The 15,308-nt window shown below is 41.0% G+C and overlaps 1 protein-coding gene across 1 annotated transcript in view; it reads right to left on the minus strand.

The window, feature by feature from the left end:
• PPFIA3 (PTPRF interacting protein alpha 3) overlaps positions 1 to 15,308 on the minus strand; it is a 165,303-nt gene that overhangs the window by 117,170 nt on the left and 32,825 nt on the right. The window contains exon 2 of the mRNA XM_018564364.1: positions 12,678 to 12,779. Coding sequence (XP_018419866.1) covers positions 12,678 to 12,779 — 102 coding nt within the window. The remainder of the gene's footprint in view (positions 1 to 12,677; positions 12,780 to 15,308) is intronic.

Below are 15,308 nucleotides of genomic sequence, written 5' to 3' on the forward strand. Positions count from 1 at the left end.
TTTTCAAGGGTTGTTCAGGTAACAGGCAACAGTTGAGGTCTGAGTGCATGAATCTACAATCAGAAAGAGATTGCACCAACTCAATATGCATTAGAAGTGTGTTAAAAAGAGAACTATGAGGTGAGTGCTTTTCACTCACCTCATAGTTCTAGCCGACCTGTGACAATGAGACTGTCACAGGTCGGCTCAGTAGATCGGGAGGTGAGCGAACACATACCGGCAGCTGGGCGGATCCCGGCACAATTGTCGGGATCTGCTTCAGCTGCGGCGTCTCAGTATACCGCGAGCATCAGCTCGCGGTATACTGCGGCGTCTCATTATACCGCGAGCTGTAGAGAAAAAGCTATGTTGAAGACTAATTAAAAATAGAGTTTGGTCACAGTAATAGTAAACATATTTGGTGCAAACCAAAGACAGTAAATGGAGGAGAAGAACCTCAAAACTGCGAAGCATGGTGGTGAAAATGTTATGATTTGGAGTTGCTTTGCTACTTCACGGCCCAAGTAGCTCACAGTCATCCAGTCAACTATATATTCATGAAAGTGTGCTTAATAAGAATGTGATACCATCTATCCAAAAGTTTAACTTAACCAGAAATGAGTCTTTCAACTTGATAATAACTGGAATCACACTAACAAATCCACCAAGAAATGGCTCAAAAAGAAAAAATAAAGGGTTAAGGACTGCCACTGAAACTGATTTGATTCCGACTGAAATTTTGTAAGAGACTTATGAAAGGGGCAGTTCATACAACTAAACTGACAAACATCTTGCAATAAAGGAATTTTTGGATAGGGTAGTCAAAAACTGGTGGGTAGTTATACACAATGCATACATCTTGGTGTACACCAAAATGTACTCCCAAATGGCGTCGCGCATGCGCAAAACACGCCGACGGCCGCCGCTCATTCAGCGTGACATCACCGTCATGTGACGTCAACGCTTCGCCTCTGAGATGGCGGCAGGCATACTCAGAAAATTAATTTATGTATGCCCGAATATCGTTTTAGTATATTCGGGCATATATTAAATTCGATATTTCGGATTCGGACGAACCGCCGAATCAACTGATTTTCGTTGATTTGCAGGTTCGTCTGAATCGGAATGTGTAGTCATATATGCTACAGGGGACAATAGCAGCTTTTGATTCCAAGCCTGTAGTCAACTATAATTATTTTTGCTGAATAAATGTTAGAAAAGTATTTTTTTTTTGTATTCTTATTCCAGTATATCACTTTTATCTGTAGGCACTTTTTGAATAAAGATTTGTTTGCATATTGAAAAAAAGTCAATAATTTCAATTAGGGTATACTTTATTTTTCACAGCTGTGTATATATACACACATTATTTAAGACATAATCTATCATAATATAAAAAGAATTGAACATTACAAATATCTAAATTATGCATTTAGTTATGCATATAAGTATATTGCTGCCAGTAGCTTATGAATAAATTAGCATAACTTGGGTCAAACCTGGCTTTTGTAGCTGTACCCTTGGTTTAGGTGTCAAAACCATCCAGAAAGGAAACATTAAAAAGGCTAGACACAAATTTGATACTTTCACAAAAAAATCTCACTTGATTGGAATTTAGGGAACCCGATTGGGTCAGAAAGTATTGGACAGCTTGAAGGCCATGATGGTGTTTGATAGTCATGCATTATTAGCTCCACTTTGTATAGCATGATTTTCATTGTGCCATTAGGTGCTCAATTGTGGACAGTCAGTTGTGTTTCTATTTGTTTATGTGTTGTGTGGTGGGGCATACTGTCTAAATTCAATAGTTTCAGCAGGAGAAGGAATTTGTAAGCCTTTATATTTTCAAGAAGCTTAACAAAAGGTTAAAGATAACAAGGCCTGGGTGGTACATTGTATGTTAATGCACTTTAAAGTGTATTTCCAGTTTTGCATTTAGATTTGCGAAAACCCTACTGTACGTTTATTATGTGTTCCCATTCACACAGCATACCTAAATATAATTTTAAAAACATGTTTCTTACCTTTTATATTTATTTGGAGCAGGCCTTTGTGTAGACTGCAAGCTATTCTGAACAGTTTAAAAGGGGAGTATGTCCCCATATAAAGACAAGTGCACTCTCAGATACTCTGAGCTTCCTCTCAGTGACATACAATGCTGTGAGATCTTTAACCCTTTGTTAGGACAGTGTTTAAATCTATTTTACAAACCATAATGAAATCTGCTAGCACAGTACAGAGGGGGTTATTAATAGTAAACATAACTTCCCACATCCCTCTAGTTAACATCACATATGGGAAAGCCAGGTAGGATTTTAAGCAAGTAAGAAGCACTGGGAACATGTAACACATATAAAGTAGGTGTTAAGTAGGTGTTAAGGCTACAAAAAGTGCAAATGTTTAGTAAGGCACACAAACACCAAGTGTTTATGAAAACCAGTATTGTCAAATATTTATCTATTGTTATACTGCACTGCCTGGATCTCTTAGTGTAATCTGGCTGTCTGGTTGTTTGATAGGCTTTCTCAGAGACAATTTTACAATGATAAACACACTCAGTGCCTTCCAGATATCTAATTTTGCCTGTGACACACTGTCATCTGCAGTTACTGTAAAAGCCACTTCCTATGTGTCCTTGACTTTGATGCAGCATTACTTCATAGAGTGCAAAAGCATCAAGCATGTTTATTTATATAAACCTTAGAAACCAACAGAAGAGAGGGCAGCGGTTATCACACAGATCATTAACTCTTTATGATATATTCAAAGTGGAGAGTCAAGCACTCTGGTTAAACTGAGTTGTAGCATCCCTTTCTGCCCCCACACAAACAGCAAGGCTGTCCATGTTTTTTCATTACATAAACGATGACATAGTTTTTTTTTTTTTAAGCCAACAGATTTTAGTAAATATATTCTTACCATATTCAAATATACAATACCATTACATTATGGAAGGAAAGCTACTGTGCTCCAGTATTTTTGCTCCCCTATCCAGCTTAGAGACTGAATAAGTCATACACCAAGCAGGCCAGTGACTTGGATGGGGTCACACGTGTCATATGTGTATCTGGAAGGTTTAGTTTCTGATGAGTAAAGCTGGGTATACATGGTACAAACTTTATCAGGAACCGGATGAAATTCTCACAGTGGGTGCTGTCAGAATACAAGGCAAACAGCGGGGGATTTGTCCATCAACGCTCGTAACCATTGATAGAGGAATGTGTTATTTTCTTTGTTGAGCCCTTAGGCTCAACAAAGAGCCCTCATACTCTGTGTTGCTCCAGGGTGGCAGCCTGATGCCTCCAGGGTCTCAGGTGGGCTGTGCGGGGTCTCCCCAGGGGTGTGAAGGGTCTTGTGGGCAGAGAAAGCTATGTAAGCAGCACTGTATGGATCCCTAGGAAGATGTGCAGCTGATGCTGTAAACATGTGCCACGGTTCACAGGAAGTCTGCCGAGGTCCCCAGCAAGCGCAGTTTAAAGTCTCAGGTTTTTTTACGTGCTTGCTATATGTTAAATGCCCAAGTTACCTTTATGATCATGTTTCATGTTACATCCATATATAGGGTGAAACATGGTCACATCGGCACCGCACCACCTCACTCCCGCCACCCCACTTACCTGAAGTGCAGAGTTACATGCCGTGATATATTTTTAAGCCTTTAATGTATATCAGTCAATTTAAATTCTATTAAGTTGGAATTTTGAGAAATAATGGAATATTTATATTTTATACAATGTAGCAGATAGTTACAACTTCCATAAGCTGTATTGTTACTAGATGTTCGCAAGATGGCTGTTTCCTCTAATGCATTATAAATTTAAATTAACCTATACCACTTTGTGTTATAGAACACTTTGCATGCTGCTCACTTATCCTATAAATATTGGTGGACATTTCTGGGAATGGATTGAGCTTACCTGTTCCATTAAGGTTTCTTTGCACATACTTCACCATTTATTACCCTTGCTCAGAATGATCATATCTGATCTATTCTGAAAAGAACTATGGGGTAAGTGTTTTATCCCATAGTTCTCTTTAGGGTCACGGGAGGACATATACTAACCTCCTTCCGTGACCGTGTGGTGGCATGGGCATGCATGGCTTCCAATGGCACAGGGTCACTAGTGTTTACTGATGATGTGACATAAGATAGAAGCAGTTGGATAAATTATGAAGTATATAGGGATATTTTGTCTGCTCATAATCAGTCAAATTCAGCTAAGTTGATTGGACAGCGCTTCATTTTACAGATGGACAATGACCCAAAACATACTGTGAAAGCAACCATAGAGGTTTTTTTAAGGCAAACAAGTGGAATATACTGCAGTGGCTGAGTCCATCACCGGATCTCATCCCGATCGAGCATGTATTTCACCTGCTGAAGACAAAACTTAAAGCAAAAAGACCCACGAACAAACAACAACTGAAGGCAGCTGCAGTAAAGGCCTGGCAAAGCATCACAAAGGAGGAAACCCCAGCATTTGGTGATGTCCATGCATTCCATACTTCAACCAGTCATCGCCTGCAAAGAATTCTCGACAAAGTATTACAAATGATTAAAAATTTTATTTATGATTGTGTTAATTTGCCCAATTACATTTGAGCGCCTGAATTAAGGGGACTGAAAATGGTTGTAATTCTTAAACCGTTTCATACGATATTTTTGTCCAACCTCTTGAATTAAAGATCAAAGTCTGCACTTTAATTGCATCTCAGTTGTTTCATTTCAAATCAATTCTGGGGGCGTACAGAGCCAGAATTATGAAAATGTTGCCAATGCCTAAATTTATCCGAACCTAACTGTACCTTTTGGCCTTATCTCAGCGCCTGCAGAATTGCAATGAAGTATTGAATCATGTTTAAACAGGACGGAGAGATGTCAGCCTTATGTAGATGATAATCTAGTTAACAGCAAATAATTGTACGAACATACAGAATATTTATTAGGGATGCACCGATATATGGGCCGCCGAAACGTATCGGCCGAAAATGATATTTTTGGCATAATGCCGAAAGTGCCATGTTTCGGCCGATACATCAGCGCATCCCGGCTTTCTTTCCTCCCCGTGTGTGTCCCAGCGGGGAAAAGAGAAAGTGTCACAGGTGGTCGAGCGCTGCGGTAGGAGAGTGCTGTTAACGGCCAGTGTCTCTCCTCCCACACCGCTCGGCCGCCTATCACAGTCTGGCAGAGCGGTGTGTGGGCGGAGACAGGCCGCACTGTCACAGAAGGCTGAGCTCTCCCTGCACCGCTCGATCAGCCTCCTCTGACAGTGTGTTGTCAGAGAGGAGAGCAGGCTACAAACATTCAGTGATCAGTGATCGCTGAATGTTTGTACATAATTGAGGCTATGGTATGTTAACTATAGCCTCAATTATTAATAAATGAGAGTGATCTACATCACCTCCTGTTCATTCGTAGTTGTATAGTAAACATACCATATCCTCCTGTTATCAATGAACAGAAACACTCAGAGGATCCCTGTTCATTGATAACTGAGGCTGCAGAAAAAGAGATAGAGGACTTTTGTGTCCTAAATCTCTTTTTCTATTTTAAAAGGGAAATATCAAGGGTCTGCTTAGACCCCCAATACTTCCCGAAACCCCTAAAAGTAAAGTAGAAAACAAAAATATTTATAAAAAAATGAATAATACAAATAAATATAAAAAATGTAAGTTTATAAAAAATAAAGTAAAATATTTCAAAAAATTGAAAAAATAAAATAAAAAAACAACATTTTCGGTATCGGTGCGACAGTTTTTTTTATTTCGGTTTCGTTTTTAAAATTCCCATTTCAGTGCACCTCTAATATTTATCCATAGTATTTTAACGTCATCAACATCATGGAGTCATGAAATATGAGCTCTTCAAATACATAGACTACTGTCAGTACTCAATACCTAATAATATGGCTGCAACACCTGCTAACAAGAATAGAATGAAACAAAAACATATAGCAAATTTGAAAGGTCAGCTTCTGTCCCATCATTTCATAGAACTGACTGGTCACCATCACAAACTATTCAGCTAGCTAACTGAAGTATTGAATCATACTTCAGTTATGGGTTATCCAGTCTACTCTAAATCATTTATACTCCACTGCTATACAACTCAAGAGGGACTAGATGCTGTGCTATACCAAGAACAGCATAAGAACTTAAAGGGTATTGCTTACAGATTTAGAACTCTTAAATGAGAACTATGGGGTTAAGGCTTTTCCCCATAGTTCTCCTTAGGGTAACGGGAGGACACAAACTAGCGTCCTCCCGTCACACTAAGCTCAGTATACCGCGAGCTACAGCTCACGGTATACTGAGACGCCACAGTATACCGCGAGCGGCAGCGAGCGTCTTTACTGAGACGCCGCAGCTGAAGCGGACCCCGACCATTATGTCTGGATCCGCCCAGCTGCGTGAGTGACAGCTGGCTCTGCCTATCTAGAGGAAGGAAGCTAGAGTTTTTAAATGAGAACTATGGGGTTAAGGCTTTTCCCCATAGTTCTCCTTAGGGTAACGGGAGGACACAAACTAGCGTCCTCCCGTCACACTAAGCTCAGTGTACCACTAATGTTAGAGAACACACTGACCATTAACACAACAGGGACACTAACTGACTATTGCACTGTGCAATTACATAGCCTTGACCCTTGCATTCTGATCAGTGCACTGCATGCGTTATGCTGTATATTACATAGTCCAGACTGTTTAATGGAGCCTTGGGTGAGTATATCTTTGATTTTTTTTTAACTAGACACAAACGAGCAGTTAACCCTTTCAGTGCAGGGGTAGCCCCACTGCAAGAGTTAATAAAATTCCTGGAGTTCTTCTTTAAACGCTTCTTTAAACGCTCGATGACGCTCCTATAGGGCGTGGTCTCACCCTCCCATATTTCCTTAGCAATATCTAGAAGGCCTCTGGGATGCCTGCCATACAATAGTTCAAAAGGGGAGTAAGGGGAGTATCCTGTGGATGCCTGAGGTACTTCCCGGATACCAAACATGAGATACGGCAATAAGAAATCCCAATTCTTCCCATCTTTGTCCACCACCTTTTTTAACATGCTCTTAAGCATCTTATTAAATTTCTCCACCAGTCCATCAGTTTTGGGGTGGTAGACAGACATGCGCAAGTGTGAGATTTTGAACAGCCTACATAATTCCCTAGTCACTCTAGACATAAATGGACTACTAATTGTTCCACCACGTCTTCCCCTTGCTTTACCACCTGATACAGCAAATCACTTTTCTGCGCCATGTAGGGGAAAGACATTCTTACATCAGTATCAATGGGTTTCCCATCTATCATTTTTATGTTTTCCGTGGCTTTAGTCAATGTGGAGTCTTTTATTTGTTCTGTACGGAAATCATCCTTCCTGACTTCTAAGACAGGCATATAATTTGGTCCACTTTCAGTACTAGAGCCGGGCACAACATCCTGTTCATTATTCAAAATCTGTGGGTCAGGCTCCGCCTCCTCCTCAGCCATCACAGAAAGAGGGAAAGGCAGAACACCTTTATTAGACACACCCACAATGCCCTCTTCCATTTTACAGTCAAAAGGTTCCGGACTAAATTCCCTTGGTTCACCTGTAGGTGGAGAACTATCCACCTGAACCTTTTTATTTTCCCACAGTCTCCAAAATTGTGGAAAATCACTCCCCACTTTAGCTTCATGAGGCAGGGAGGGTACTACACCCACAGAATGTGTCACAGAGCCCCATGGGATATCAATTATCACTACAGCAGTCTGGTAGTCATGTGTGTCACCGTGTACACAAATAACCCCAATAGTGCTAGGGTGGTGCCTGGTGGGACTGATAAAGTCGGCTCTGACTAGAGTTATCATGCTACCAAAATCTAGCAGAGCTGTAACTGGCTTTCCATCAATTGAAATAACACACATTTGTCTCTCAATACGTTCCTGACATGATGCAGTACACACCACTTGTGCAAAGAAAGACATGCGTTTTCGCAACGTAGCATTATCACATTGCATAGGTTCATCAGTCAATGGACAATTAGCAGCAATATGTCCTAACCCATGGCAACGAAAGCATTTTATGGGTTCTGCACCCAGTCCTCTATATGGCCTCATGGCCCTTCCTGACCTACTAGGCCAGTCTCTAGGTCCAGAGCCTATAGTCTCTTCATTTTCAGCAAATGTCTTATGATTTTCTCCTGTGCCCTTAACCCCTGGAACAGGCTTACCAGGTCCTCTGGCAGTTGTCCTCTGGGTGAGATGGGAAGATCAAGAACGGGGGTACTTAGTAGGTCAGTAGCTGTTGTACATCGCTCTACCATGTCCACTAGCTGGTTAGCAGTTTTGGGGTCTCCATGGCTGACCCATTTCCTTAGGGTGGCAGGAAGAGCCCGCAAATAACAGTCCATCACCACACGCTCCACTATCTCCGGTGGCGACAATGTCTCAGGTTGGAGCCACTTCCTGGTAAGGTGTATAAGATCAAACATTCGGGACCTTGGGGTCTTTTCAGCCTTATAGGTCCACCGATACACCCGCTGGGCATGAACCGCAAAAGGTAACACCCAGTCTTGCCAGGATTTCAGCCTTAAGTTTGTCATAATCCTGAGCAGCCTCAGGTTCCAAGTCGTAGTAAGCTTTTTGGTGTTCACCTGTCAGAAAAGGTGCAACTAGCCCCGCCCACTCACATCTCTGCCAACCTTCTCGTGCAACAATCCTCTCAAAAGTAGTGAGGTAGGCTTCCACGTCATCTGTCATCTTCTGCAGGTAATAGCTGGCATACTTCACCTTTTGTTCCACTGGTATTGAAGCCACGAAGTTACCCTTTAATGCTAGGATGCTTTGAGCCACCTCCTTGAGTACCTCTCGACCTGCTCGCTGGGCATCCCGATCTGCTTGCTGTGTACCTCCAACAATCGGCGATTTGTCTCTTGTTGGGCTGTAGTGGCCTGCGGCTGGGCCGCAGTGGCTTGAAGCAAAGCCCTTATCACATACTCCATTATGCAACTTTGCTCAGGGAAATGGCCGCCAAATCCACCATATGTGGGGTATAGCTCAAACGGGGATCATCTTCCCTGGGAAAAAAAGGTAGTCCAGGCAGCAAAGTCCTTTTTTTATCTGACTTGGTCAGTTTTTATTTAAAAGGTTAAAATAAAACAAAATAAAAACAGAAAACAAATCCTTGCCTTTCAGGCTCTGACTAAACAGGCAGGTTTCCTTTCTACCAGGTGGTGAGCTTATCTCAGCCACCTCACAAAACAAAAGTACTTTCAGCAACCTTTTACTCACATACATCCAACTTGTAGATCTCTCAGAATGCTGTCGGAGTCCCAGGTCAGAGCAACATCATGCTTCAGCCTTCCCCTTGTATCTCACCTGGATAATCAATCATTTATCAATTACACAATCCAGGTGAGAGACGAAAAACCCAAACTGGATTACCCAGACCCAAAGTCTACCGGAAAACCTGGTCTGGGTTCTGCCAGTCTTGAACATATGATAGAAAGCGAGGGGAAATATATTGCCCCTCGATGACTTCCCCTTTCCCCTTTCCTTATGTCACAGTATCAATACTAAGGTGCTGGTTGTAAAGTAGATCCCAATTTGACTGAATGTCTTTAAGATAGGATCAAAGAAAGTGTTAGCTCGCTGTGTATATTCTCTGTGATAAAAAAGCATATGTTGATAACAGTAAAAGGTAACAATTAAAATGATAATATAACATGGGGGGTTTTTGTGCCATATACTAGGAATTGGTTTAGTGATATAGGTATTCTTGGATGATAGATCACCTGGGTGCTGTTCCTGACTCCTGAATACCTGTCCTTCTATGGTCCTGGGTGGGACACTTTAACCCACGCCTGCCTTAGGGGCTTTTTTTTTAACCAGTAGTCCCCAGCTGCTTCTGATACTCGCTTGTTGACAGACATCTCTTTGAAAAAATGTTAGTTTGAAATCTACTGTAAGTTGCTCTTTTGTATAGATATTTGAAAATATGTAAATGAATAAAAGAAAAAACATGAATTCATATACCGTATATACTCGAGTATAAGCCGAGATTTTCAGCCCATTTTTTTTGCTGAAAAGTGCCCCCCTCGGCTTATACTCGAGTCAGCGTAAGGTTTCTTCTTACTTGCCTCGCCGAGCGTCGCGTCACTGCTGCTCCGGTGGGCGGCGCAGTTTTTTATATCAGAAGGTTGCCGTATTAAAATTTCCCTGACGAAGCTTGTGTAAGTGAAATCCGTTGTGAAGCATTTGCAACTACAAGCCCTGGAATACGAGATTATCTATTACAGATACTCCTCGCTTAACGACTTACCTGTTTTGCGACCACTCGCACTTACGACCGTCCTCCGAGCGACCTCCGACCTCGCGCGCCAGTGCGACGTGTCGCCGGGGGAAGTGACGTCCTCCGTTCTTCACAGCGCGTCCCCGTGAGTATTTTCATTGCCCGATGTACAGTACACTGTTCAGTACTGTACATCGGCAACGCTATACAGTACTGTACTAATGCAGTACAGTACTGTATAGAGTTCCTCACTTAACGACCAATTCGTTTAACGACCTGGTCGTAGGAACGGAACTCGGTCGTTAAGTGAGGAATACCTGTATATAAAATTACAGCGAGTATATGTGACTGGAATTTTTTTTAATAATGATTACACATATGGATATTATGAATCACCACAGGCTGTAGTTTATTCGGCAGATTAAATACTGTGTTATGTCTGTATGTAGATTAGTGTGAATACTATGCACTAATATGTATGTATTTTAAACTTCTTTCTATGGAATAAATCAATGCTTTGATGCCTTATATGAAACCCCACTTTTATTTTATTGATTATAAATTTTAAAAAAAAAAAGCAAAAAAATCTTCGTGTCAGTATGTGTTTTATGGGCTGGGTAAACAAAGCAAGTCAAAATTATGGAAATGGACTTCATCGGTTTACTTTTAATTTTGAGATGTGTCTTTTATTAAAAACTTTAATTAAACTGTCAGAACACAACTGTTCTGTTCTGAGCATAATCTTCTTAAACATGCTTATACATTGCAATTAGTTTTATATTCAGTTCCAATGTACACCAAAATAAAATGTAATATTGAACGTAGACATATCAATACTTTCAGTGCTGGCAGTTGCCTTTTTTAAACCACCTACCTTCAGCAAAAACAGCCAAACACTGGCAATCTACAACCAACACTTTGCAGTATTGATAAAAACTCCAGGCTTGCATTCATCAACTGAAGGTTGGATTTATCCAATTGCTTGTTTTGGAATTGAATGATAAGTTAGAAAGGGCACAGCAGAGGTGTTTCTGGCTAACAAAAGTAACAGCAAGTATCTTGTGGTGTCTGCTCTTAGGAATACTTTTTGCTTTGAAAAGTTAACTAAAGAGTACAGGCTTACTTTAAATATATCATTACAGGGTACATTTAATGCCAAATGTTAGTATTTATATTAGCAATATATATATATATATATATATAGGAGAGAATGGTGCACTCTAAACTTTTTATAGCCCATTCATTTGAGTGCTGTATCAAATAAAACAGATGGTATCACTTGTTAAGAATCCATAGCATCCAATCTTACTAGCACAGCAAAGTCTCAAAACAGAGTTGTATATTGTTCACAATAGGCAACATTTCAGAGCACTAAGCCCCTTTATCAGGCAAACAGTGATCATAGAAAAAAGAGTTTGGACTTTTAAGGTACTCCAAGGATCACACAAAACATATTTTGTTTTTATATAAAGTATAACAAATTTTATTTATAAACATATTTAAAAATGCATGGTTTTAAAAAGAAAGACAACACAAATTGCCTAACAAAGACCATAGGATGTAGCCGCATCCTCCCACATTTTTATCTGTATTACAATACTTGTTGCAGTTTGCTGAATATCAGCTTCCTAATTTTATTTTAGTCCCGTGGGAGTAAAACAGATTTCAACGCGTTTCACAGAGATCCGCTTCTTCAGGAATAGGCTACTGTCTTTCATAGTCTATAGAGATGGCTGGATCCACCATTGACCATTACTCAATCATGGGTGTGGACGGGGAGGGACCAAAAGAAATGGTGTAGAGAGCAAGACAACCCCCAAGTCAAAGCAGGAAACTGACATTATCCATTTCCATCAACGGTGCATGTTCTATAACCAATAACTTGGGCTCCAAACACAGCCTCACAGGTATAGCCAATTCTCTTCCCTTTACCTTCTCCTGAGCTCCAACCACCATATTGCATATTGCGAACACTATATGACTCTGTTGTAAGCCTTTGTTGTGCTGGTGAGATTGGATACTTTGAATAATTGCAATATGGCAACCTGTGACACAGGATCAGCATCGTGTATACCCATTCTCTTCCAACCTCAATTGTCAATGTATCCGACTTCTGCACATTAAGCAGGTCCTTTGACACCTCCTTCTTGTCAATGCCACTGCACAGCACCTTTATGCCAGCCCCTTGCTTCTACAGCAGAACTTTATAAAGTGAATGTTTCTTTAAATAAACATTACTGTGCATTTATTTATGATAAAGAGATTCATAGCTTACAGCTAGAGATGGTGATAGGTTATTGCAACCAAAGAGAGGCCAAAATGTGGCCTCCTTTAAATGAAGACTACCCCTACCAATTCTTCCTTTAAAACCTTGCACATATAATACAACCCCTTCCGGTTGTCTCACACACTCTGCCGTTGCATACTCACTTACCCGAGTGTTGTTCCTTTCTGCCTTTAGCTCAGCAATCTCTTCCTCTCTCTCAAGAAGCTGCTCGCGGCACAGATTCAACTCTTTAGTGAGAGCAGCAAACTCCTGCAAAACAAAACACATTGTCTAAATACAACAGGCCAACAAAGCATAATAAAACAAAACAAAGTGATTTGTTCTCATAATAGTGCTTACATAGATGTAGCTTTCCAGGACACCCATCTCATTTCCAATATGAGATATAACGTTCCTTGCCCACTATCTTTCTGGACAATGACTGCTATGCTGTTAGTTTTCTAGCTAAAGTTGTAATGTGAAGTGCCCACATTTGATAAACAAAAATTTTAAAAGGCATAAGGAGAAATCAGTGATAGGAAAACGCGACCAATTGCAGGAAGGTGAGAAAAGGATGCAAGATTCACAGCGAGAGTACACTGAATGCTTTGTGTAACCTGGGTCTCTGCAGGCTCCCAGAGGAGTGAGTTTCAGCTTCGTACAGACCCCCGTGTATACACTGCTTGCTTTGTACAGCCAGGGACATTGCAATGCACTCCATTTACTTCTTGGCTTTCTGTCTTTTTTTTTGTTTACTTCACCGGCATTCATTTAGTCACAAAAACACTTTTTAGAATATTTATATAAAGAGAAATCCAAGCTATTTAAAAATCAGAATAATGTGTTGTCATATTGATATATCTTTAAAGACCCACTTTGGGCAGCAGAAAAAAATAAATACCCTTGTAGTAGTCACACCATACTGCAAGAGTTAAATACTCATTAAAGTGATATTACATTTATTTCAAATGCTTATTAAATCACTTACAATGGATGCTGCTCCTTGGTGTTTAAACAGGTTAGCTTCTTGCAGAATCAGCTGGTCCTCTAAACACTAGCTCTGACAGGCTGTTTCAGGCTGGCTCTTTTCCCTAGCAGGGTACTATGGAGCCACCCTTGTGTGTGCTAGTAAGCTGTTTGTGTCTCCACAAATGCATAGCCACAGCAGGACAAGCCACTCCCCTGCTCCCCACACCTCCCTCTTCCCTTCTCCCAGCTAGTAGGTGGACAGCTGCTGGAGAGCGTGTTGTCCCTTGTGATTTTGTACTCAACATAAAGTTCAGGAAAGTCGAGCTGAGAGAGTTGGAGCAAGCTGTTTGGAAACATGATGATTGTAATGCTTGGGCAAAATTGTAAAGAAATACTTTACTGTGTTAAGTATGTGTTACTGTGTTATGTATTTGTTTGATCTGGATTCATTATTGAAAAAAAAACTTGAGAGTTTAATACTACTTTAGGTCTAGAAGTAGAGGAACAAGCTGTTATATTTACCTTATTCTTCGCTCCAGCAGGCTTCCACAATGCTGTGCAACTGGTCGTCTGAAGTTGCTTCTCTTTAGCTCTCCATTTCAGGGTCACACTCTGATGTCATCATGTGAAATGCAGGACTGGCAGTCCTGCGCTGTATGTGAGGCCAGCAAGGGCCCATCCATAACCAAGTGTGTCAGAAAGAAGGAGAAAGCACTGGATGCCAGAAGAGTGAGTAATAAAAGTATTACAGCTTATTCCTCTAGCCCTAAACTTAACAAGCATTTAACCAGTGGGGGAGCATAGGGTGGGGGGAGCACCAGTGCAAGGGTATTAGGTTTTAAAAAATTCAGAGCTTTAAAATAGACCTATCACTAAAATGGTAAAATTAAACGTTTCAGCTGTACCATAACCTTATCCTCATAGAGCAAAAAGATTTGCAAGATAGAGCAGCACTCTGAAACCATGATGGCCGAAGAAAAAGTTGCAGGGAATGCCAGCATGTGGGAGACAGAGCACAAGCAGATTTCCCTAATCGGCTCAAAGCAGAGTTACTGAAGGACCGATAGTACTAAGGAGGGATGCACCGATACCAATATCGTATACTCGTACCCACCCAAATGCTCCAATACTTACCCCGATACTAGAACTTCCGGTCAGAGGGATATTTCCCCTGACTGCAAAGCCACGAGGGAACATGAAGCTGGCTTCCCGGCCAATCAGGAAGCCGGCTTTACAACACTGCGAGGCCAGGCCTTCTCGCCCAACATCAGTACCTGACCTCACAAATGCACTTCTGGAAGAACGGTCAAACATTCCCATAGACACACTCCTAAACCTTGTGGACAGCCTTCCTAGAAGAGTTGAAGCTGTTATAGGTGCAAAGGGTGGGCCAACTCAATATTGAACCCTACGGACTAAGACTGGGATGCCATTAAAGTTCATGTGCGTGTAATAGCAGCCGCCCCAATACTTTTGGCAATATAGTATATATATATATATACACACATATAAGGGCTGGTAATGATTAGAATTTTCGTGTTCGATTAATTGAAATTTTTTAGAATCAAATAATCGATTAATTCTAACGCACATACAGATCCAACTACATTGGCCTATACACATACAGCACAGCAATGAAGTAATAAAATGAACTAGGATCACACTATTCCAGCACGTTATTAATCTCACGTGCCCCATTCAATATGGCCGCCGCTTGAGCGGGGCAACTCAGAATAATAACGTGCTGGATTAGTGTGATCCTAGTTCATTTTATTACTTCATTGCTGTGCTGTATGTGTATAGGCCAATGCCTTGGCTGGCGCTCGTGCA

This window comes from Nanorana parkeri, unplaced genomic scaffold (genome assembly GCF_000935625.1).
Source record: "Nanorana parkeri isolate BGI_ZX_2015 unplaced genomic scaffold, ASM93562v1 scaffold747, whole genome shotgun sequence".
NCBI lineage: Eukaryota > Metazoa > Chordata > Amphibia > Anura > Dicroglossidae > Nanorana > Nanorana parkeri.